This window comes from Aythya ferina (assembly GCF_964211825.1).
Source record: "Aythya ferina genome assembly, chromosome: 10".
NCBI lineage: Eukaryota > Metazoa > Chordata > Aves > Anseriformes > Anatidae > Aythya > Aythya ferina.
The window spans coordinates 4,703,075-4,727,448 of NC_140306.1; the positions used below are offsets into that span (position 1 = coordinate 4,703,075).

A 24,374-nucleotide genomic window follows, 5' to 3' on the forward strand; every position below is an offset into this window, starting at 1 on the left:
CTTTTAAAAAGTTTATTCTTCTTCTTATTATTTTATTATTTTTTTATAACTCACAGCAAATCTCCTTCAAGTAAACATCCCTTCCAATCTTCATATAGCTGCTGTGTCTTCTACCTCTCCTCCCAGGCAGTGATGAATGTAACAAAGTAGTGGGTGGGAGGAAACACGGATAAATATTTTGTAAGTAGTGTACTATATATACTGGGCACAGATAGAAATAGTATTGTGCTCATTCTGTTTTCATTCTCACCAGCACTAATCAGGAATAAATCTAGTCGCCAAACTCTTGCTAGATGTAAAAAGTGGAGAAAGTGAGTGGTGAATGAATGTGTCACAAACAGTTCATTGTGAATCTTTTGGTAAGCCAGCATCTTTGTTTTATTATCTAGTCATGCTTCTGTGCAAGAAGACTGAGGAGACTGAGTCTGGTCATTATATGCATTTTTCTCAAAAGCCAACACTGTTATGGGATATACTGGAGACAGTGTGGGTGGAGCACAACATTATTTAAAAATAAAGAAATGTCTCCTTTTTTTGTTTTTCTGTATAAGAACAAATCATTTATTCCCCGCTGGATTTTATGAGTGTGTTATTTACCACTGTTTACTGTAACTAGCTTCCTATTATTACAAAAGTTGGCAAAGTGAGTGTGGGTCTGTAGCTTGCCCAGTTGCATTCCAATTCCTTTCTGCCAAAAACTAAAAAATAGGTTTTCCATGCACCTATCACATGTAGGAATATGTTTAACCACATTTCTTACTTCTACTGATGCCAGTGTCCTTGTCAGAAAGCCACCAGGAGCATGCCTAGCCCTCTCTGTCCATCAAAGCACATTGCTGACAGCATCCTATGAGCACGCAGAGGAGGGATTCATCCCAGGGCTGCAATGCTGGTGAACAACGCCCAGCCTGATTTTAACCTGGATAGTTTAACTAGTACACACGACAGCACTTGGCCTGAGCTCATCCAATCCAAGGAGGAGGTAACCAGACATGTGTGGCACTTGAGCACCACTGCCATAAACACCCTTTACAAAGTGTCAGTGCTAGGATGACAAACCCAGCCTTCCCCTGCTATGCAAGTGTGCTGAGCAGTGTGAAAAGCATCATGCAGGTGCTTTTACTTCCCCAAGTATGCAAGGACAGGGGTTACACCCAGTCATGGCATGCCCAGGTGTGGCCGTGGAGGAAAATGAGAAAGACAAAGCAAATCTGGGGAAACAGCTCCAAAGGAACAGCGTTATTCTCAGGGCAGCCCCTTGCTGGAATCAGGATGAGTTTGGTGCCAAGGGTTTCTCCAGACGCTGCTGGAGCTACAGGAGCACGCTGCAGAAAGGGACTCGGGGGAGAGGTCAGGCTGTTCCCGTGAAGGATGCGTAACGTGGTGCTCAGCAGAGTTCAGCTGTATGTGTTTGCACAGGAGAAGCTGCTCTGGGTTTCTGTTTTACATTTCCATGGGGCCTGTGCCCTTTGTAAACAGAGGGGCCGAGAGACACAGGAAGAGCTGCGAGAGTACTGGCCCAACAAACAATAACTGGAGATATATTTGACTCTCTGCTTGGTGTTATTTTCTCTTTGCTTGGGCAAACAGTATTCTGACTGCTGCCTAGTTCTAATCAAACTGCAGGGTACTAATAAAACAAATCCAAACTAATAAAGTGAGTTTCGTCAGCATTAATCCTCTTAAAGTTATCAGGTTTTCACATCCCTAGGTAGGAGTAGCACTGTCTGACATAAAGTTGAGAGATAAAAGTAGGATAAAAGAACCATTACCGTACAACAGCACTAAGACAAAAATATAATTGCAAAGGCTGAACTTGATTATTATTTAAAACATGTGTTGGGTGGAGGCACCAGCCGGCAGGAAGCATCTGATGCTGATGAACCCGCACAACCTCAGCATGAGTGACTTCTGAGTATGAATGTAAAAGATTTATTAATTTCAGTTTTTAAGATGTTCTATTTGTTTTGAAAACATTTGGGGTTGCAAAACACATGAATCCTGTAACTGTTTCCATAAAGCCTGGAACAGTGGAACAACATTAGAGGTGGGGGTGGGGAACATTGATATATTTTTTTTTTCTGGGAAGAATTTCCATTAAAATTAAATCTAGTTTAATTATAGCTCCTCAGCAGTGAGTATGTGATTTCTGATTATGTCCCTGGTGGATGCTCAGGTTGGTACTGCTGTGGTTGGATTGGGGTCTGCTCCATTTCATTACTTTTTCCTTGAAGAGAAACCTCACTGGTATTCGTGGAAACCATGTGTCAGCGTGCACAGTGTGTCATTATGTATTATCATATCATACAGTTTAAAAAACATCGCATTGTTGCTTCTGGTTGGAGTCTCTTTATGTGGAATACAGATGGCATTATTCTAGGTAATTCTCTTTCTTAATTCCAGCCCTCAAGCCAATCAAACAAAGAGAAAATTGTAGATGGATATGAACTAATTTCTTGGTATATATCCAAAACCCACAAATAATTAGAGATGGGAGAAGCTCAAAAGCTCTGTAGATTTGGTTTGGACACACACTCAAGTTTGACTCTTGTGCAAAGCTGTAGGGGAACCTCCATAATTAGGGCTGTGCTCCATTACCCCGGTGTAAACAAAGCCAGTGGTTACACCAGGGAAAGAGAGAGTTCAGAAAATGACCCCTATGGCTGAAGATCTCAGGAGAAAAGGTTTTTTTTTTTGGTGAGATTTCTATTACTTCCTGTTTCTGGTCAGGTTCAGGTCAAGAATAGCTTTTCTCACAGTGCTGGGGCACTGGTGTTCCCATCCTCAGCGGACCGGGAAGCACTGGGGAGCATGGAAATAAAGCTGAGACGGAGTTTCACAGTGCAGGAAAGCTTTGCTTTGGGCTAGGTCAGAGCATTGGGCAAAGGTCGACTTTTATTTTGTCTGAACTGATTCCTCTGTCCAAAGTGGCAGGATGGAAATACCAGTGTGGGATGTGAGAACACAGGAATGAGTCAGAGCCACCTCACCTGTACGGGATGACTCAAAGATCAGAAACTTATCTCAAAGGCAAATCACAGTAACAATTCTTTCCTCTTTGTAGGCAGAGGATATCCCTGAAAGTAAGGACAGTAATTTGGTGAGCCATGGCTTGTGCAAGTCTCACTGGTGCTTACCCATAGCACCACCATGTGATATCACAGGATGCCTGAACTCAACAAAAACACCACAAGCACCCACCGTGACTGCAAGTCTTGGTGCCCCAGGCTCAGTGCTCAGCCTAGGACAACCCGTGGAAGTCCCTCTCTTTTTATTGGAAGGCTGTAGGCATAGGCAGAGCATGGCTGAAAACACCAAAATTAAGTTGTAAGCTACACCATGCTGTGCCACACTGACTTATCCAGAGCTCTGTACCATTACTCCAACACAGGAGTATCAGCAGAGCTTAACTAGTAACCTGGTCTCCCCTCGCTTTTGAGACATGCCCCATCCAGCTGATGTCAAGGCTAGAGTCACCGTTTGGGATACCCAATGCTTCACAGAGAAGGAGGGGACATGAGCTGCATAGAAGTACAAAAGACCTTTAGCAGGAGGCCCAGAGCTTTCTAAAAGTCTGCTTTTGGAAGTGGCATTCCCCATCTGCCTGCCACTTTTCAGAAGCATTGTCACTAGTGCTGCAGCCCCATGCCATAAAAGGATAAAAAGAGCTGAAATTTGTATATTAGCAGGAATATTTTACTGCTTGCAAGGTGAGAATGCAGCATGAGTGTTTTTTTATATGCATCCAACTGCTCTGCTCAGACTCACAGTCAGGATAACTTGGCAAGGAACGGTTTTCTGTTGAGCATTGCAGAAGCCTGGAAGAAATACTGTTAGAAAGGGGTTCTTTCATCTAAGGAAATAACCTAAACCACTGCTGATCAGCCTGTATGAATCTCTCTTATGTCTGAGTAAGATACAGCATCAGCCCCTGACATTGATGTGGTAGCTGTCCTAGAAAAAAAAAAAAAAAAAAAAAAGAAAAAAGAAAAAAACACAACAGCATTTTAAAACAAAGACAGCTGGATTGACAGCAACCTACACAGACGGCTGTGGCCAGCAGTGACACTGATTGAGGAAGACTTCTCTAAACTGGCGACAGATTCTGAATGCCAGATCCCACAATCAGCCCTAAATGACACAAGGTAGAGTTTTATGTAGCTGCTGTGATTAGGGTACTCTCTCCTACAGTAGGAACGTATACAAATGTTTTGCATTGTTGGACTCAGAATATTTTTCCTTCTTGATAACTCCTCAGACAGAGATGTGCTGAAAGGATATCTATTTGTAAATGGGAAACACCTTCACGAAGTTTTCCAGGGAAAATCTGCTCTTAAACAAGGAGCAGCCATCCAGCTGCAAACACTGGGGAAAATGCACCCTTTCTGCTGGCTGGAAAGCCATCAGACTGCCAGGTTTCAGAAGGTCTTGTGGACTGCTGTGGTAACAGAAAGTCCATGACTTTGGGCTCATTTCTAACTCCCCAGTTCGGGGTAGTCACTAGGTGTGGTGCAGTTGCTGTCTGAGCAACTCCCAGTGCTGCCCAATGCTGTGAGGTGGCCCTAGGCGTTGGTCACGAGTAATTGTCACCTTTTTTCCCCCAAACCTCATACAAGCAACCTGGAATGGGGTGGTAAAAAGTGTAACTATGGGAATTTTCCTCTCTGAAAACATCCCACAGTCCCCCAGGAAGGCTATAAAAGATCTGCTATTTAAGGAAGCTGCATTGATGGGGCCTTCCTGGCCTGGACGAGTCTTAAGCAATCCGAAGCTACAACCACATTAGAACCAGTGATTTCAGCCACAGTGCCATTGGGAGCAACGCGCATCCAGCTCTCTGAGGATGAATTTGAGATGCCAAAAATGTCTTTCTTCTATTTCTCTCGCAACTCACTCACAGCTTGAGCAGTCTGCCAGCAAACAGTTTTGCTGAGGGTGTCAGCACTGGAGGGGACTATGCGGGGAACACTTTGTGCCAGCCTGCCTTCACCCCGAGCCCTTTCCTTTGTGAGCTTGATTGAGTGGCTTGTGTGCTGCCTGGGGCCTTCAAGACTGTTCCCATCCTGCTCCCACTGGGTATCTTTTTCTTGAGATACTTCTGAGGTAGGACGAAATCTCCTTTCTTTGGGTATTGAGAAAGAAGTAATTTAATACTCCAAAGGAAAGGCTGCTTCCTATTGCCGAAGAAGAAAGGGCAAACTGGAAGGTCATTTTTGACAGAGGCCAAATGCATACATGTTTTGTTTTTAATACTATGTCATCATCCTGTTTTCCACATTTTTTTTCTGGATTGCATAAAATGCCTTCTAACTCTTAGCAAGAAGCTTAAGTCATGCCCTAAGCCAACCTACTCACAAAATGGTCATGGTTTCTAGTGGACATTACTCATGCAGCACCCTCCTCTTCACTTTTGCTGTGGCTTAAGAAATTTTTAGCAAACCACTGACCACAGTGCTTTTCTACTTATTCAGACTGAGGTCACAGGAGTCAATTTGGATTCATTATGAATTCACGTAGAGACTACCAGCTGATCCGAAGCCAGGTAATTGGTGGAGTACATACAATTATTCAACTTGCTATTTGCAAGGTCTCTGGATCAACAAAACAGCCTCCATTATGAGCCCTACATAGATCCCACCATTTACTGGGACAATGTCAGATTATATACTGCTTCCTCCATCCTTTCCCTCCTACAGAGTCTGATTTATCAGTTCAGATAGGGCTGGTCAGCACACAGAGTAATAAGTAACATATATAGCTTTCTTACTCCTTCCTGAATCTTTCTTTTTTCTTTACTTTTTATTATTATTATTTTCTCGCCCAGAAACCCCATTCCAACCACTTGGGTCTGCTACAGGACAGAGCTTCTTAAATTTGCAGTGTCCCAGCTCAGCTCACTCTGCAGAGTCCAGACACAATGCTCCATAACGGGCAAAAGGATGAGCATCCTTAAATGCATGAGCAATATTGTCAGCACTTCAAGGAAGTTGTATACACAGATCTACTTAGTTAATAATGAGTCGTGCACACCTTCTGTGCACCTCGGTGAGCACACATTTAAACATATGGCTGCTGAGATAGAATATATCCTGCCAGCCTTTTTTCTTAATTAAAGTTAAGCAAGTTATGAAATACTTTCCTTTATATTAAGCTCTTATTCCTGTGGAGAAATTTCTATTTGTTTTTATCTCATTTGAGCTTCAAGGTTAATCTTAGTTTAAGAATCTCACTTGCTGTGATAGCAACCTCGCCGCGCTTCAGTCTGATCTGTGTGCGTGGGTGTGTGTGCATCCTTTTGTTTCATGCTGAGGCTGGATGCCGCTAGCTGAGTATCTTCCGTGTACTGGCTTGTCCTACAGGCATTAGCAATAGGTGGAGGTGACTGTGAAAATGGTACATGAAAGCTATTTACCAGATACAATACAGGGCCACAAAAATAAAACCAAAGGGTCAGATGCAGAGTTTGTGTCTTGTTTTGCTGGACATGGCAAAGGTGAGATATTTCACCCTCTAATCTACTGGAGATGGGAATTTAATTCTGGAATCACTGATATGTATTTACTTATTTTGTTACATGACAGCAGCAAGCTATAACTTATTCCAGCATGAAAAGAGACATTAATAAAGGAGATAGAAAAAAAAGAGCAAAGCATTTAGGTCAAATTGACATAAAAGCAATAAAACAATAAAGATGCATGCTTTGTCCACAAATAAACTTTCTGTTTCCTGTATACTTCATGGTGATTCTTAAGTCATATTTTACGTACGTATTGGACAAATATAGTAGCAATACTAAAAAACGTTAATCACAGTTATAGGCATTAAAATAAATGTCTGAATTATTTACACAATTCCATCTTTCCTTGAACCTTTGGATCTGCAGTAATTCGGGATAATGGTTCAGCTCTTTCCTCTAGTTCATCAGCATTATATTATTGCAATCAGCTTTTCTCTTTCCTCTTCAGGATATGTAACAAACAATATTTTAAGTAAGGATAAAAAATCCCCCCCCCCTTTTTTTTCCCCTGCAACCAATGGTGGCCGCCACCACTACCTTCTTTTTCTCTGTTCTTTGAAGGTACCATGGTATTTCATATTCTCTGTATCTGTTCTCAAATTCTTCTTTCCTTTCTGTGAGTATTCCTCCTGACTCCCATCTCAACCTCTCAATTGGCTTTTACTTTTTCTTCTCTAATCCCTGTGCTGTCTCTCATGATAATCCCTCGCCTACACATATTTGCTTCAGCTCTCTCCTCATTTATTCCATTAGGTCTTAAATGGTTAGCCACCAAGTACTTTTTATATAGTTCAATTCCATGCTGAAATCATATTCATGTAATGTTCTGGGTAGGAAAAGAAGTCCTGATATGTTATATGCTCTCATAAGATCTCTGTCTTAAAAAATCACCTCCCACGGAGTAGGCTCAATGACAAACCCACCAAAATTCTTGTTACATTCCTCTGGACTTCCATGTCACAGGTGGACCCAACATGACATTTCCTCTCTGTTTCTAACATAGAGGGGAATAAGGGGCTGGTGGAGAAAGCTTCTGCATGGTAAGACCACAACATTTAAACATTAACAGTTTCGGCAGCCTATAATGAATATATTTCACAGCAGAACAGTTTGGTAGGATGGCTTGGACTGTGCAGAGGGACAAACTCTAGCACCAGAAAATCTCAACCCTTAAGAGACCCTAAGTCTGCACTGCAGCACTCCCTCCACCCCTGCAGACCTGTGTTGGAGAACAAAATGTCTTAAAACCAGGATGTTATTTAGCAAGACTTTTTCCTAAAGTAGACAACCTTTGGGGGCCAAAATGTGAGCTATTTATTATACAATAAAGGGCTCTTACCGCCTTTATAGTGAGGGCGTGATTCAATGTGTCCATGGTATAACCCCACTTAACCAACAAAAATGTTGCTGAGAACTAAAAGATGAAATATAGATCTACCATTCGTTTTTTTCCCCTACTTGATCTTTTGTGTTTGATCATAAATGCACATTGTGAAAAGATGTCTTATACCTCCAAGCTAAACACTGTTTGCTACTCATTAGTGATTTATAAATGATATTTTCTCCCTGGTGACATATCTTTTGATATGATTCTGTAATAATAACATCCACCAATATTAAAATAAGAACATTCCCATGTATTGTGATCACCTTCAACCACATTTTCTCACTAAAATTAAATTTTAGCACACCAACTGATATTGTATGCATATATTTGTCTACCATCATTATAAATCTCCTAAGGGTCTCTATAAAATGATAGTTTTGCCTCTTTGCAGTAATTCTACCTAATGCTCCAAAGCAAGAAACTAATTACATGCTGACTTTTCGCTAACTTTGATCTTTCAAAACCCATACTCTGAAGTTTCTATAGGTAATCATATAATTACAATACACTAAGTGGGATGAAATTAGCCATCAACTTTTTTTTTTCTCTCTAAATAGCATTAACTCTTTTTTACAAACAAGCATTTAATTTAAAAATATTAATCATTCAGGAGCTTGTTATTTAAGATATCCCAATGTATGTTTGTTTCTGTAAGATTTAAAAATAAAATATAATTATATGCTCTGATATTTGTAGCAAATGTCTTACTCTAACACAAAGAGTTTCAGTGGAAGAGGCCATGCTAAGAATTCTTGAAAAATATGTCTAAGGAAGGCCGAGGATAAACGATAGTGGTGTTAGGAAATTACTGAGATTTCTCAAGGGAATCTTTGAGTCTGTCGAAAAAATGACCTCATTTGTATTTTCCCAATGAATTGGTATGATATTTCCTGTAAGAAAAATTGAAAACAATTGTTGCTTTCAGTTGAACTCTATTGCTACAGAAAAAAAAAAAAAAAAAAAAAAAAAAGAAGAAGCAAAATCTTGGATTTCCTCTTTGAAAAATATAAGTTTAGCTTACTTTTATTTTCAAGCACATTCATAAGAAAGTTTGATTTTTAGAGAAAACAAACCATCACAGCCTTCTTAGACAACAAAGAAATAGCTGTGCGGTTCAATGTTTTTTCCCTTTGTACTTTCAACCTGCTATTTTAGCTCAGCGGTAAAACCATAAAATCCTCCCATCCAAAATGCCGTGGCCTCCTCCCTGCACTTCTTGCACATAAATGAAGACAAATACAAATTCAAACATGCACAGTGACAACATGCCTCTGCCTCCCATCAGGGTCTGCGCTTACATTTCCTCCCGTGTAGGTGTCCCACTGGCTGCGGCGAGGTCAGGCTTACACCCCAGAGGAGGCAATGTGGAGCTGAATTAACTGGCTTTCCTGCCTCCATCCATTTTATATGCTAGTGCAAGGAAGGGACTAAACAACACGAGAAAGGGTGGCAAAACACAGCCCTGTGTGAAAACACCTCTCCCGGCGCGCTCAGAATTAAAGCTCCAAAATGATGCTCGGGCAGCTTTTGTACACTGGGAGGGAAAGGATGCTGTAAATACGAAATCATGATAGCGGGTCCTGGTTCAAGTGGTGGCCATAGGGCCGTGCTGTGGGTTGCAGTGCGTGGCTGGTGGCTGCTGACCTGCACCAGCAGAGCCGTGACACTCACTGCTCAGCGCTGCCGCACTCAGCGCGGCGAGATGAGCAAGTAAGAGGTGCAGAGCTTTCCCTACTGCCTCCTGCTTGGGAACTGGGACTGTGGGCACTTCCCTGTGCCCAGCCCCGAGGCTGAAATCCCTCCTGCCCGGTGCGTGCCCTTCCTTGCAGTCAAAGTCCCAGTTCAGACTTCGGAGCCGTCGCTGTGCAGCACAGCGCCTGCCCGGGGTGGCTTTGCAGATGACTCAGCAGCGCAGAAAGGAAGCGCGTGGCTTGTGAAACAGGCCTCTACCTTTACTACATCCCATATGTGCACCTTGTTTGTCTAATAACATTCAAAACCACGGAAAAATCTGAACAGCACATTCACTTTAAAGCTGAATAAACAAAATTTGTTTTGACTTATCATCAATCATGCCATGTGATCAGAGGGCATATTGTGTGCAAACGGCAGTTGTTTTATCTGGAGCTTCAACCTTTAAAAAATTCAAAACAGTAAAGTTGTTTATTTGACACTGGTCCTGACCCCCAGACTTAGCACTGCATTCTGACGAAGTGAAAGAAAGAAAACACATTTTGCTTCTTCACTGCTGTGGCATAAAGGAAACCCGACTTCTCGGGAGACTTTTGACACATTCCTCGCATTTGAAGTGTACCACTAGGAACTTTATCTCATTCTTTTTTATTTTTCTAGAAACCAAAGGAAGAAAGGTGTTTACATGGTATAGCACATGGTAGCAACTCTCATTATGAGGATCTGCAGACACACAGTATGTGCATTTAGCTTTGGGAATTGCATTACTTAAGAGCCCTGTGGTTAGAAAGATGAATTCAGACAGACAATAAGGAATAACAGTTTGAAAGCCATGCTCATAAGCCATTTGCACAGATCCAGTTAACAAGTGATAGGCTTGCAAATATTTTTTTCGTGAACCAACTTGAAAACTCATCCCCAACTATTTTTGAAAAACATAAAACAAACAAAAAACCCCACCACAATCTTTTCTCTCCCTTTGTTTCTTATGTCAATAAATAGATGTTCTGAAGAGATTGTAATGTACCTGTTTGCATGTGTATCTGTGTCTCTTGGGTCTCTCTGGAGGAGAGAGTGTATTTTTGTCTTCAAACATCAGGGATGACAGTGCACCTAGAAAGGCTGCATATCACTGAACAATACGTGGCCATTAGGTATGATAATTAAAGTTTCTTTCTTTTTTTAAACCTCTAAAATTAACATCATAATTTTCATCTAAGAATAAAGAGCAATTATACATCAGGAACACCTAAAGCTTTCACTCCACTCTGTACATGCATTTTTCTGCTATTTTAACTTCACCATGCTGAGGACAAACTTTAAAATTCATCTTATGCCCCTGAAAAAACTAAATGCATTCTGCTGCTTAACTTCCGTGGCAAAAAGGAAAACTGACTTGTGGAGAGACATTTGACTTCTCCTTAGCCACAGCCCTGTCTTATGGAAAGGATAAGGACCAGGGCTGATTTAATCTCCAGACTTCCTATTTTATCTTGGATAAGTCTATTCAAATCTGTTTCCTCACATTTTAAAGATGATAAAAAATTAATAATTAACTTCCAAATAAAGATGGTGTGATACTATCTAGAGTAATGTTTTTAAAGTGGCTTGAAGTCCCCAGTAACAGGAATATAAGAGCTACCATAAATGTTCTCAAGGAAAGGCTTGCTGGGATAAGTAATGTCTTTTATTAGATCAACAGATATATTTGGAAAAAAAAAATGGACCTGCTTTTGGGCACACACAGATTTGCTGCTTCCGTTTCAGCTCTGAAGAAGAACCCATATAACCGCATCTGTTGGTCTAATAAGGGATATTACATACGAACCTAACTCTGTTCCAAGTCTGGACCATGTAAACTTCAAGAAAGCTGTTTCTGCCACATAAATAATCTGCACCAGGACCTGGGCAATCTCATAGACTGTCTCCGAGAGCAACCAGTGCTGGACAGTTTAAAGGTTGGTGGAGGAGTGCTTATACTGCAGTCAGTGTAGAACAATTGGCTCAGCCATGATTTCTACTTCATATCTCCAATGAATGGTCTACCCAGTTCCTTTCTACTTGATCCTTCCCCTCAACTTTTTCTCAAAGTTGATGCCCACTTGCATTTCAAATTCTTATGGACGTTTCCATCTCAGATTTCATTTACCATGGTTTACATGCAGTCCTTGGGGATTAACCCTTAATGTCAACCATGGCACAAATAATCTCTTGAACTCATCAGTCAATCCCACTGAGTTTTTGTCTTCCTGCTTACTCTCTCTTCAATGCATCACCCTGTTACTATATTGAGTGACTGTCACAGAAACACAGACCACGTGCAGCACACGAATTGTGCTTCATCCACTTGGGTAAGGAATGAAGTCGCTTAGAACAGGGGAGAAAAAGGAAAGAAAAAGAGAACAGACCTTATTCCCTCAAGACTAAGAGTTTTAATGTCCTCTTTCCTTGGGAGAAGATGGAGAAGGGAGACTGTGGAAGACAGCATATTTCTGCTGTAAGTTGTAGGCATTCAAGAAAACGGCACGGTCATGGTGTAAGCTGAGTGCCTCCATTCCTCCCCCTCACGGATTGGTATGCTGCTAATTGTATTTGGATGAATAATTCTAATAAAGTTGTGACCTTTAATGCCAATTGGTAGTTTTAATTCTGATTCATCATCAGTCACCTCAGTGTGATCCCTTCTCATGTGTGAGCAGCAGTGAGGCCACTGTGCATATTTACACACAAAAAAACAAATATGGGCACAGGGAGGCATCCCATGGGGTGAATGCATATATCGCAGATCTTAAAAAGAGATTTGTACATTACTGGATTCTGAAGTGAATAAAAGTGCATAAATTCCTAGGAATCAAAGATAAGTCAAAGGGAAAAAAGGCATTCACAAGTAGAAAGCAACCCCCATAGCTCATGAATAGCCTAATTATGAGAGAGCCCCACAGGCAAATGCAAAGTTACCAACACAATTGCCTTTGGAGCTCACAGAGGGGTCAGATGCTACCCTCGGAATATTATCTTCTGTAACACAGCACCTGGGTCCTGTACTTTACAGTGCCATTTAAAAATCACACCAAGGAACAGTCCGAGGAGGTAAAAGCTGACAAACCCAACATGGACATTACTGTACTGTTTCTACATTTGAGAAGAAGTTGCCTTTTTTCATTAAGTTTCTTCTCTTAAACACACTCAAAACTGATACAACTTCTTCCTGAAATTCTCTATTATATTTATATGTAAAAGGCTACTTGAGGCCTTCAACCATGGCAATGGGGATGTGGATATATGTGTAATAGAGATAGCATTGTATGGCAGAAAAAATTGGGGATGCTGGAGGTATCACCTTCCTGCCAAGGCACAAAGTCCTGGTGTTCTCAGTTTTGTGAAAGTGAAAACAACTTTTCTTCCCATCTACTATATAGCAGAAGGAACTCATTCATCCTGGAGTTAAGAGCATTCAATTGGAAAACTAATGGCAATTTCATGTCTTGGCCAAGCATGCTTCAGCAAAGTTTGTGATATCCTCCTGAGCTGCCTGGAGTCGATGATATCAAGAAATGGCCACAGAAGTGAAGCATTCTGAAGAAAAGTGCTCAGACACAGAGACTTTGGTTCAGAAGGAAAAGGACAAGAAATAAGCTTTGCTTGACATTCATGGACCTGAACTTCCTTGTCATATACACTCTGAGCTAACAATGGCTGCTCTTTACCTTCCTCGTTCACTGCAGCCAATGTGAATTTTGCTCTCATTCCCCCTCATATCCCTTCTTAAACCTCCCTTCCCACAGGCTCTTACAATGAGTTTGCTTCAGTGAATTGGGTCCCTGCTTTACTTTCACAGCTGTACCAACCAACCTGGCCCCACTGGCACTGCTGACTATGCAGAGTAAATTTGACTGTATGAAGAGTTTTGCTGTTTTGTACTACTCCTCTCTTTATAGAAAAAGCCTTCATAACCTGAGTGTTGAAGGCATTATGCTCATCTCCAGATCACTTAAGAGGACTTTTCTCTTCCACAATGTTAAGTACCAGCCTGCTAATTAATGGTACAATATGGTACTTCTTTAAATACTTCTTACATTTAATATCACATGTATATTCATGTGCTTAAAGGATATATGAACACTTGCATTTCTGTATATTTCTACCTTTCTTTAGACTCTGTTTTCCATCTGAGCCTATGAACATCTGACACCCTGTACTACATTTGTGAATGCAAGGCAAGGAGTAAAATCATATCTATACCTGTTTCCCCTCCATGTTTCCTGTACAGGGACACCTCTGACTCAAGAGTGGATAGATCAACATTTTTTTTGATCTGCCTTAGTAGTATATAATGTACCAATCAGTTTTGAGCCTGCTGCAAGTGGCATTAACTTCTTGTATCTAAAGACACCTAAGGTTACCTGTAGCAAAATGCTCAGTTCATCCTGTTGTACTCAGGGGGCAAGGAGCAGTGCACTGACATTACTCTGTGATTAGTGAAAAACCACAAGGCTGTGCATGCTTGTCTGGGATCCAGTGCAGTGCTGATCTGGTCTTTTGTATACTACAGTAGAAATGTCACGCTAGATTAGTGGTTCATTAGGAGGAGTTCAGAATGGGAGGAGGTGAAAAGGCAGAAGAAAAAACAGTTGAAAACCAGTTAACAGTTGAAAAGGGAGCTCACTAAGCTTATGAGCAGAATAATGTATTTTTCTGCAGTAGCAGGCTGGAGATCTCTGCTCCACAGTCCTAGAGTTCCTAAACATAGGTACAAGGTTATGTCTCTATTTTTACTTAACAAAGAAGACCCATTTAGAAGACCTAGTTATCTCATTAAACCACAGCCTGTTTTCATATTTGCTGCGTTGAGATCCAGAAGCATCATATGTTTTCAAAACAGACAGTTTAACTGGATTTGGAATTCTTTTCTCTCAGAGAGAACCTAGACTGAGTCAGCATATGTGGTTTTAACTAAAATAATATTTTGTTAGACTCTAATATGATGTTAATGCCCATATGAGACAGGGTAATACCATTCAGTGTTCATCTTAATTAACTAACATTAACTATCATTAGACTTTTATATGGTACAATGCACATTACTCCATAACTTCAACACAGATCACATACAGCCAGATTATAATGCATAATATCAATCATGGTTTTCTCCAGGCTTTGCTAGCACCTAGCTTTGATTTTAAAAGTTAAGGTCAATGTTAAGTGTTACACTTCAGCTGAAAAAGTTAAAATCAATGTTAATTAACAATGTTAATTAAATGTTAATCAGTTAAATGAAAGCATTTTTTCATCCATTTCCCCTATAAATTGTGGTCAGGTAATCTTGCATACATTGTTTCAGATGTCATATGAATATGTCATCCCCCTGGGGATGACTAGGAGGAAAGTCCAACACAACCATTCTCGCAAAGATAAAACAAATTGCTTATCTCAGTACAAAGGCAACTAAATTGCACTAGAAATCCAGACTCATGAATAGGAAATTAAAGGCACGGCAAGACAATACCACCAATGCTAGTATTGATGGTGACTACGTCAGTATCCTAAATCTGAAGGGTTGCAAGTGTTTTGGGCAGCTCTGAGCCTTCAGCTCCTCACCCAGGCATATGGCAGTGGGGTCCCCATCCCTGGCTGTATCCGAGGCAAGAACTGGTAATCTTCACAGGCACTGAGGCCATGCCTGGATGTATCAGCAGCCACACACACATCAAATGTTTGCAGTCAAAGACTTGTGTGGCTCAAGTGAGCTTATATAGCAATGTGAGGACATGGGGAAAAGCTCCTCAGGGTCCTGGGTGGTGAGTGGGAGCTGAGCCAGGGCTGCTGGTTTGCTCCAGAGGCCTGTGTCTTGCAGGGGAACAGGAGGGTTGGTAGGATGGCCTAGGTTTCAGTCTCATTGCTGACCTTAGCGATGTGCAATGCAGCAGAAAGAATCCTAGATGCCCTCAGTGCCAGAAATGCTCCATAATCAATAACAATAGAGTTTAAGACATGCTGGATTAAACCCAGGGAAAAAGCTAGTAAGAAGTAACTTCTGTGCCACAAAAGGGATGGACAGAAAACTTGCTATTAGGACCAATTGAAACCATGACCTTCTGACATGCCCACTTGGTCCGGTCTCACATGTAGCCTGCCACACCAGCACCTCCACGCAGTACTTGTTTGCACGCCTATAAATCATCCATGTGCCACTTGTTAAAAAGACGAGCCTTTTTCTCTCAATCTAGTCATAAATCTAACTGTCAGATTTCTAGAGCACTTGATGTCTACACATTAAGCCATAACATAGATAATGAATAATAGCAATTCAGTTTGTCTTGTTCTAGCATTCTCCTCATGTTTCTAGGGGGTGGGCATTCATTTTCTGTGTTTTAGATCTCGGTGCAGTGAATGTATCCTGGGAAAACAGGAATTTGGAGTTCAGTTTAGTAAGAGAAACAACAGTTAATTTTTTTTGTTAATACAGGTCTTATCTCCAATTCTGTGGAATTCAGAACAGCATGATGTGACTATCAGCAGCTTATGGGCCAGTGTGCATGGGTAGCCCTAAAGTATCCCAGTTCAGAAATGAATCCAACCCTATAACAACATGCTTTATGTTATTTATTATAAAACATTAAACGAGTCTCTGAGTCACAGAATACACGTAGTATACAAGGCTGCATCATTAGTTTATCATGTGAATGCATGCAGTCTAGCACACACTACTAAAGCTCACAATTATTTTCATTCAAGTTCAAAAATATTGTATATACTATTGTACCTGGTGTGTATATATACACATTTATATGTATATAGTGTGTATATATAAATACTCACTATTGTATATAATGTATATGTATTACAGACTGGGAAATTTTAAACAAGACAGTTCTTCAAATGCCTTAAAGATATTGCTTACAATTACTTGCATTTGAAATTTATGCTCCAGCTGGATTTCAGTCAAACCCACAGTTCTTTGCATGTTACTGAGATGGTTCTTTTGGCTGAGAATGAGGGATCTACCCTGTCATATAGAAAATCTATTTTAAAAATAAAATAATAAAGCAGTGACATAATTGACTGTGAGTATCAGCATTTTGCACGCCAGTGGAAATCAATTTTTAAAGTGTGGTTCCACTGTGAAAAAGGTTCATATAAATATGCTGTGCCCTCCTCTTCAGATCTGTCTGGCTTTGTTTGCAGGGAGACAACTCCTGTTTCTGCTGACCAAGTATTACTGCTTTGCTTGTCTTTCCTTCAGTTAGTATTGAAAAACAAATACAAGAAAGGGAAATCCAGCTCTTGTACATTCACCTTTGGGTACAGGCTCTCTGGTAAGTCCCTCCCTGTGGTTCAGTTGGGCCTGGTGTGAACAGCGAGTGAAGCTTTGGCTCTGTTTCTTTGTGCTGGCCAGTGGAAATGCTTGATGCAAGAGCAAAAGAGAGCTCTGTTACACCCCTGAAGAGCTTTCCATGGTCAGCTTTCTGTGCAGAACCTCCTTCATCCCAGAGACCCAAATCTCCCTACAAAGGGGCTGTCAGGTGCTTACTGTTGCAGGGGTGTAGGTGCTCTGCCACTTCACAGAACCTACAACACTGAAACTAGGCCACTTCTCCCTTATAAAAGCCATCCAGACTGAGCTCAACAGATGCAAGCAATGAGCCAGCTAATGGGAAAGGTTGTTTAAATACTACCACTCGGAGAGGACAGACAACTTAATTTGGACTGCAAAGTGAGCTCTACACAGGAGTCACAGCAACAAAGTGAAACATCCAAGCCCTTCCTTTCAAGATGGAAGAAGAGGACAAACATTCATTCCTCTCCCAAAAACACTAGGTGGTTAAAACTAAATGGTTAAAGCCCTGATATTCGTCCCGGCAGCTTAGAGGCTAGAACAATGTCTGGGACACAAATCACCCCACATAGAGGAATCCACCACTCCCTAAAATCATGTTGCATGTTTCAGCACAAAGACTGCTTTAAAGTGTACAGGCTCCTCCTGCAGTGACTGACTTTTCACGGACTACCTAAATATTTCTTGAAGCTTGGGGTCAGCAAAGGCAAGGCAGATTTGAACACCAGAGTAAGCATGAAGCCAGGTTTTAATGGTCATATCTCCCACTGGAATAAGTTAGACTTGTACTCCACTTCACTTTCTGCTAAGTATCTCATATTTTTAGGTTATGTTTTCAAGGGATCAGATGATCTTCACAACACAGCAGTGCAACTAGAGTTTAAGCATTAGATTTGTGTTCATCTTGGTTCTCTTTCTGTGCTCAACAGATATTCAATTAACCCCAACAGCAGCTTCACAAGGGCAAGAAAGCTCTCTGTAATCTCAGAAGCCTCCTACAATGCCAGCAGATACTCTCCTGGGAGTAAGGAGATAAAGGTTCAGCTATATAATAAATTAAAGCTGAGAACAAAGTGTTTTGATGGACAAGGTTATGATCATTATCTCCCTTCCCTTTACCTGTCTCCATCTGCCATGGTCTGAGAATTCATACTTGCCCCACAGGCCAGATGAGCAGGAGAAATGTGACTTGTGGAAACCAGCAAGGCTTGGCACAAGATACATCCTGGACTGGCAAACACTGTGAAAACTAACAAGCATCCGGGTATGCCAAACTTTGAGAGTCTTAATGTAGTACCCTCTGAATTTCAGTGCTTCCACTATTAGGCAACAGTTCACTGAAATCTTAGAGAATAAAGTGTTAGACTAAGTGATGAGAGAGGTAGCTGTAAGTGTAAATCCTGGCTGAATTCACTGTTTTGCAACCCCAGTGAAAAACAAACAAAAATCCCTAAGAAACACCACCACCACCACCTGTATCTCTTCCTCCCCATCTGCCTAGTGTCAGAGCTGGACTGTTCATTTCTCCTCCCACTTCCCCACCCAGGACATGGTGCCACCTTCCCCATGGTTCTGAGAGGTCAGAGATCTGTCTGTCCCATTCCTCCCCCATCCGAAATGCTGAAGCTACCAAGTAGGCTGTTCCTATAGCCATGCATCTAATGGATAGTTCAAGGTATGACTCTGGGATGTTTTTCCTTTTCTTTAGCTAAGGAAACTATTCTGGGGAGATCGCAGTTCCTAGCAGGCTAGAGAGTTTGTTCCATGCTGCTTCAGCTGAGTAAGGTCATTCTCAGAAGAGGTCTTTGGCAGGCTCTGCCTGGGACAGAGACAGCAGAGCCATCATTCCAGGGTCATCATGGAAGAATGTGACTGAAAACCTTAAACATGTAAGAAAAAACACCTAGAATGACTTTAATATATCAGCTGAATATGCATAGTTGGCTGGCCACCGTGGAAGAATGTAAGAAAGCACTTATAACACATTTAATTATTTCTAAACAGCCGACACGTGACTGAGCACTAGGAGGTACAAAGCAAGAGGTACAAACTTACGCAACAGCTTGGTTTACAATGCCGTAACTGGGTTAGCTCTGTTACGCCATCAGGCTAAGCAGATTTCATGAGACAGTGGAAATGGGCACACTCCCTTGTCAATGCAGGTCATCTGCTTTGGGGCAAAGACAGACAAGCAAAGCCACGGCACCTCTGACTTGTCACCCTTGCTGGACGTGCGTAGGAGACATCCACATGGGGACACCAGCACAAAGGCAGCAGCTCCACCCAGCCTTTGGGAAGGGTTCTCGTTCCCAGCAGCTCAGCACCTGGGAACTGTGGCAAGATTTTGCTCTGGGAAGAAAGTCGAGGTGACGACGATCAGGAGTGGTATTTTTAAATAGCTTTGCTACCCAGAGATTTGATTCTGGAAGAGTAAGGCATAGGCTAGCAGAGGAGCTTTTGGGGTTGAAATGAGTGTATCAGGGCCCATGTGGGATCAGGCAGCAAAGGAAATGGAAAGTCAAAGGGAGAAAATCCTGGAATCCTCATTTCTGACGTGCCCATTTCCAGGACTCCTATGGTATACTTGTTGAGAGCCTTTTTTCAATCGAGCATGTCATGCTGCTGTTGTACATGGGAACTAATCACTGCTTTAAGGACTGAAGGACAAATTAAAAGAAAAGGCTTTCCAGGATGGGGTCTGGAGGGGCAGGAATAGGGCAGCTGGCAGGAAGGAGGAAGAGGGTTCACACCATTGCGGCTCTGCTTCATGCCTCTCAAAACTGATGGGACATATAAGGATGTGTTAAAATTGCCATTTTTATTGTGCTAGAAAATCCCCATTCTATCATGTATGATTTTTTCTTTTTTTTAAATACAAGAGGATACTGTAGTACCAAACTGCCAAGAAAGGAAACTGGGGTGAGTCACCAAGAGGAAATTTAGTAGAAATGATAACACTTCACAAAAATGAAAATTATTACATTTACTGTACATGGGAACAGTAAAAAGTCCTTTTTTATTGCACTTGGACTTGAATAGGAAAGGACTGACATTTCCACACTGGTATATAATGTAATTTGTTTGCCAGCAGTTGTTTTTTCTTCCCCCCCCCCCCCCCTTTTTTTTTTTTTAATGTAAGTTGTTTTTACAAATTTCTTAGCAATACAATGCTCTTGTTAGAACCTGTGCATGGCTGCTGCAACTATGTAGGAGTCTATTTTTCTGTCCTTTTTAATTTTAGTAATCCAATATCTTATTTCTCAAACGAAACTCTTAACGTTTCTGCCCAGCAGCATCTGGCAGTTCCTGTTTTGCAATAACAATAACAATGACAACAACAACAACAACAACAAAAACACAGACAAAACCCATGGAAAATACACGCAAAGTGTATCTAACATCTTTTACGGCTGAGGATAAACAAAGAGATTTTTTTCCATTCATCTCTTCAAGCAAACATATCTGAATAATATTCCTGTAGAAGACATCAAAGTTTAGTATGTTAAATATAGGATTTCCCAACCCTATTCTCAGTGGAACATAAGAGGATGATGCATTGAGTAAAAAATTTTGTTACCTTATTTTTCATCTGTGGATTTGGTTTGCTTTCCTAGCTGTTTTTGCTATTTATTGCCTGTGCGTTATAATGAAAGTTGGTTTTCAGCTACAATGAATAGGACTTTCTGCTGCTCACCCGGGGCTTTTCAACCTGGTATCATAAGGTTAATTAAAGAATAGTAATTTTCTAATACTTTGGGTCAGTGATCTGAAGATTTGCTTTTAGGTAGAATAAACTTATAGAGGAGCAGTGCAAACTGTATTGAGAGGACTGAGTCCTCCAGATAAAGTAATAATTTCAAGAATTCAAAGACAAAAATTCCTGTCTATGGTATTTGGGCTAATAAGTTTGGTAAGGCATAAGCAACACTTAAGTGGGTTTTAGCCCTTCTGTGTAGGTGAGAAATTTATATTCAGTCTTGAAGTGAAGCATGGATAAATGCAAACCAACTTGTCTTGGATGGAGAGAGAAACTCCTCTATATGCAGCACAGAAATACCTTCCTTTGATCAACATAAACTACAAGTCCAAGCTGGTAAGTTCGTTAAAATAGGGTTATGGAAAAGTTTAGCTCTGTAAAACAAATTAGCCCATCTCAACAGACGCTTTTTTCCTCATCTGTGCCCAGATGGGGTCTTTCGCTTTTGATTTTCAGAGGTGGCTTCCAATAGCCAAGCTCCTAGAGACAGCGTGCTCTGAGCAGGGGCTGAGGGACATGGGGTGTCGGTGCTCAAAGAGATAAGAAAAGCTCCAAATAATACATGCAGAATTTCTTTTGGACTCAAAACTAACACCACGAGGAACATTTGGAGAAGTGGACTTCTTCCTGAATAAATACAGCTCTAAGAAAGGCCCATTGACGGTGCTTTGCTAGTCAGACATGTTTAAATTACACTGCCTGACTTCAGAAAGAACAGAAACCAAGAAGGGCAGGGAGATCTGATACAAGGTGCTAGTTAATCAAGCCCAAATATACATCTAAGCTTCTCATTCCCCCATTTGTTTTTCCTTTGCAAAGTTTTAACAGCATTTTCTTTCCCATATCTGAGTTCCCCAAACTTTAATTTTCTAATGACAGAAACCAAATACACAAGTTAGTTTTACTGCAAAGAAGAACTACCTCTAGTGCACAAGATACATTACAGCATGTGAGAGAGGAGTGTTTGTTTTTGTAAGGTTTAAAATATTGTTTCTTTATTTTCCTCCCTAACTCTGAGAACTTTGGCATTTGACTAATTTACCGTGCGTTTAAGGCTGGTAGCAATATTGGAAAAGAAATATGATAATCACATGCTGCCACAAAGCATTCTATACCTCGCTCTCTTTTCCAGCTCTAGTTTCACATGTGTTGGTTCAATGGAATATTCAATAGACATTTATAGGAAATAAATTGAGAGATGAATGTAAACCATATGGCATCTGGAGGTTTATTTGTAAAGCCCCTGCATCAAAGCTTTCTCCAGATCACACCATATTAGCTATGTTTTTCCAGTCCAGCAGAATCAGGAAGGTAACCACAGACTTCCTTGATGGAAAACACATGAAAAACAGAACAAATCTTAATATGTAGCTACAGCAACTGTTCAAGTAGCATCATTTAGAATAATTTTATTACTAATGTGTAAGGAGTATTGTTTAGTGATGGATTCCAAACCAGAAACCAAATAGAAGTTCATTTGCTAAGCTCCCTGACCTTTAATTTGTAGAAATCACAGACCATTAAAATGTATCAAACCATACATAATTGGTGTTTGTACTTTTAAAGCACTTAGGACAATTAGATACTTTCTTGAAACAGAAATGCTGCACTGGATTTCTATAAAGAGACTTTCCCCACAGAAAGCATTTTATAGCCAATAGCATCCTTGTAAGTAATAAAAATTATTGATTGGACTGAGTGAGAAGTTAGTTCTTGATCTTATTTATTTTTGTAGCAAAAAAAAATTGTTAAGCCCCTCTCAATCTGAAATGCTTACTGTTTGCTGGAGTTCGGCAACAGCTGGCATTACATCTGAAATCAAATTAAATTGTATTCTCATGCAGTATGTTATATAAATCATTAGGAAATGTCAAGAGCTTGTATATAGTTGTTTCTTTCTTTTTTTTTTTTTTTTTTTTTTTAAGTTTCCACTTACTTTCCACAATAGTTTTCATTTTTCAATGTCAACCCCCTTTTCAGCCTCTTAGACCAGCTATAATGATTTGTGTGTAAAACTTGTTTGTCACATGAATATTTTTAATAACCCATTTAATATTTAATAAGCTGCACACATATTTGCTGGGCAAGGAAGTTACAAGGTGCAATGCCAACTCCATGCCAGTACTCCCAGTGGTGCCAGTGATCACCTGGTGGACCAGAATAACACACTCAGAAGGTGAAGAACAGAGAGTAGTTTGCATGATGGTTGATTTACGTTGCCTTATGAAGCCTCATTCAGGAAGCATTTTTGCCTAGAATGAGACAAAGGATGAGGGCCTGTTTCAGCACTTAACTTCTGGTAGACACTTAAGTCTCTTTGACTTTAATATTAAGCATGTGCTTAAAGACAGACATAAAATGCACTAGCATCTGTAGGAATCTTTCCACTGACTTTAACGGGCTTTGGATTACACCCTGATATCTCAGCTCAAAATAGCTGTTATTACAGTAATAAATGATTTGTAAAGCCATTCTTTTGAATAGGTACATTTATACTATGAAATCATAATGACTTCTTTAAAAACTCTTACACTGCAAATTCATACATTTGGGATAATTGCTCTCCTCTTCATTAGGGCTTCACACTTCTGTAGAGCTTTCCAGTCCAATAGTTTGAAATCTCATTATAAATTTAGATAAGTATTTCTACTCCCATTTTACAGATGGGCTAAAGGAGGTGGAGAGAGACAATGGGCTTCATCCAACATGGAAAGCCTCCTATTGACTCAGGTGGGTGCTGGACCATAAGGTACAGCCTTCCAGAAGATATATAGGCACTTACTTCACACCAAAACCTATAGAATTAAGTATCTAAAATCTTTAGTATATTTAGCCCCCCAAAATGCGCACTCCATCAAAGAGCAAGTCAGAGAAAGGTTTTATTCAGGAACAGTAATCTCCAGTACTCTACGAACAAACAAATTTTTCTGTGATAGTTTAGCAATTCTGGCAAAGGAAAGTGAGAATGGTGTTTTAAGATCCTACTTAATGTCAAAGATAATTCAATGAATGGCATCCAGATGCCAACCTGAAATGCTCCTCAATCTGGGAAGAACATAGACATTTGTTGGATCAGAGGCCTCTGAGGAAAGAACAATGTCTTAAGGGGGGGTTCCCTGATGTGGTGTGATTAGCTACTTTCTAGGTAAATTTTTTAATGGGGAGAATTTCTAATTGGAGAAAAATGGCAATCTAAAACACTCGGCTGAAGGTATTAGACTTTCTACCTATATATTTTAATTCTTGCATAGCGCCCAAAGTTTTGGGTAAACAGCGGTAAAGTCAGAAATGAAATAAACCTTTGTGAAATCCAGCTTTGGTTGTTTGAATTTCAAATACCTTCAGAGTTCAGGTAATATGTGGGCCTAGCATTTTAGTGGAGCACATCTCTAGTTAAAACTCTCTTCTCCTCATCAATCTCATTCATTCATCAACATACAGGTTAGCCTTCAAACATATGGCAGTCAATGAATGCCACTCACAAACCTTAGAAAATAAGTATGCAAGCAACATCAGTTTAAAAATATGCAGCTAACTGCTGGAAGCTATTAAAACCCAAATAAACAAAAGAGATTATACTTCAAAGAAATGTCAACAGTTTTTCCTCTCCTAGAACAGAGCAGTTTTCTTTGCTTCCATCCCCAGCCACATCTGGAAAGTGCTTACTGCTTTACACATCTCTAAC

At 40.5% G+C, this 24,374-nt stretch overlaps 1 protein-coding gene and 1 long non-coding RNA gene across 2 annotated transcripts in view; one reads left to right on the forward strand and one right to left on the reverse strand.

Moving 5' to 3' along the window:
* The window catches only part of LOC311441982 (uncharacterized protein), a 69,239-nt gene extending 69,131 nt beyond the window's left edge, over window positions 1-108 (reverse strand). The window contains exon 1 of the mRNA XM_084530727.1: window positions 55-108. Coding sequence (XP_084386853.1) covers window positions 55-94 — 40 coding nt within the window. The 5' untranslated portion in view covers window positions 95-108. The remainder of the gene's footprint in view (window positions 1-54) is intronic.
* A 19,023-nt stretch (window positions 109-19,131) lies between these two features.
* LOC311441985 overlaps window positions 19,132-24,374 on the forward strand; it is a 35,271-nt gene continuing 30,028 nt past the window's right edge. Inside the window, exon 1 of the long non-coding RNA XR_014696380.1 lies at window positions 19,132-19,298. This is a non-coding gene — a long non-coding RNA (uncharacterized lncRNA). The remainder of the gene's footprint in view (window positions 19,299-24,374) is intronic.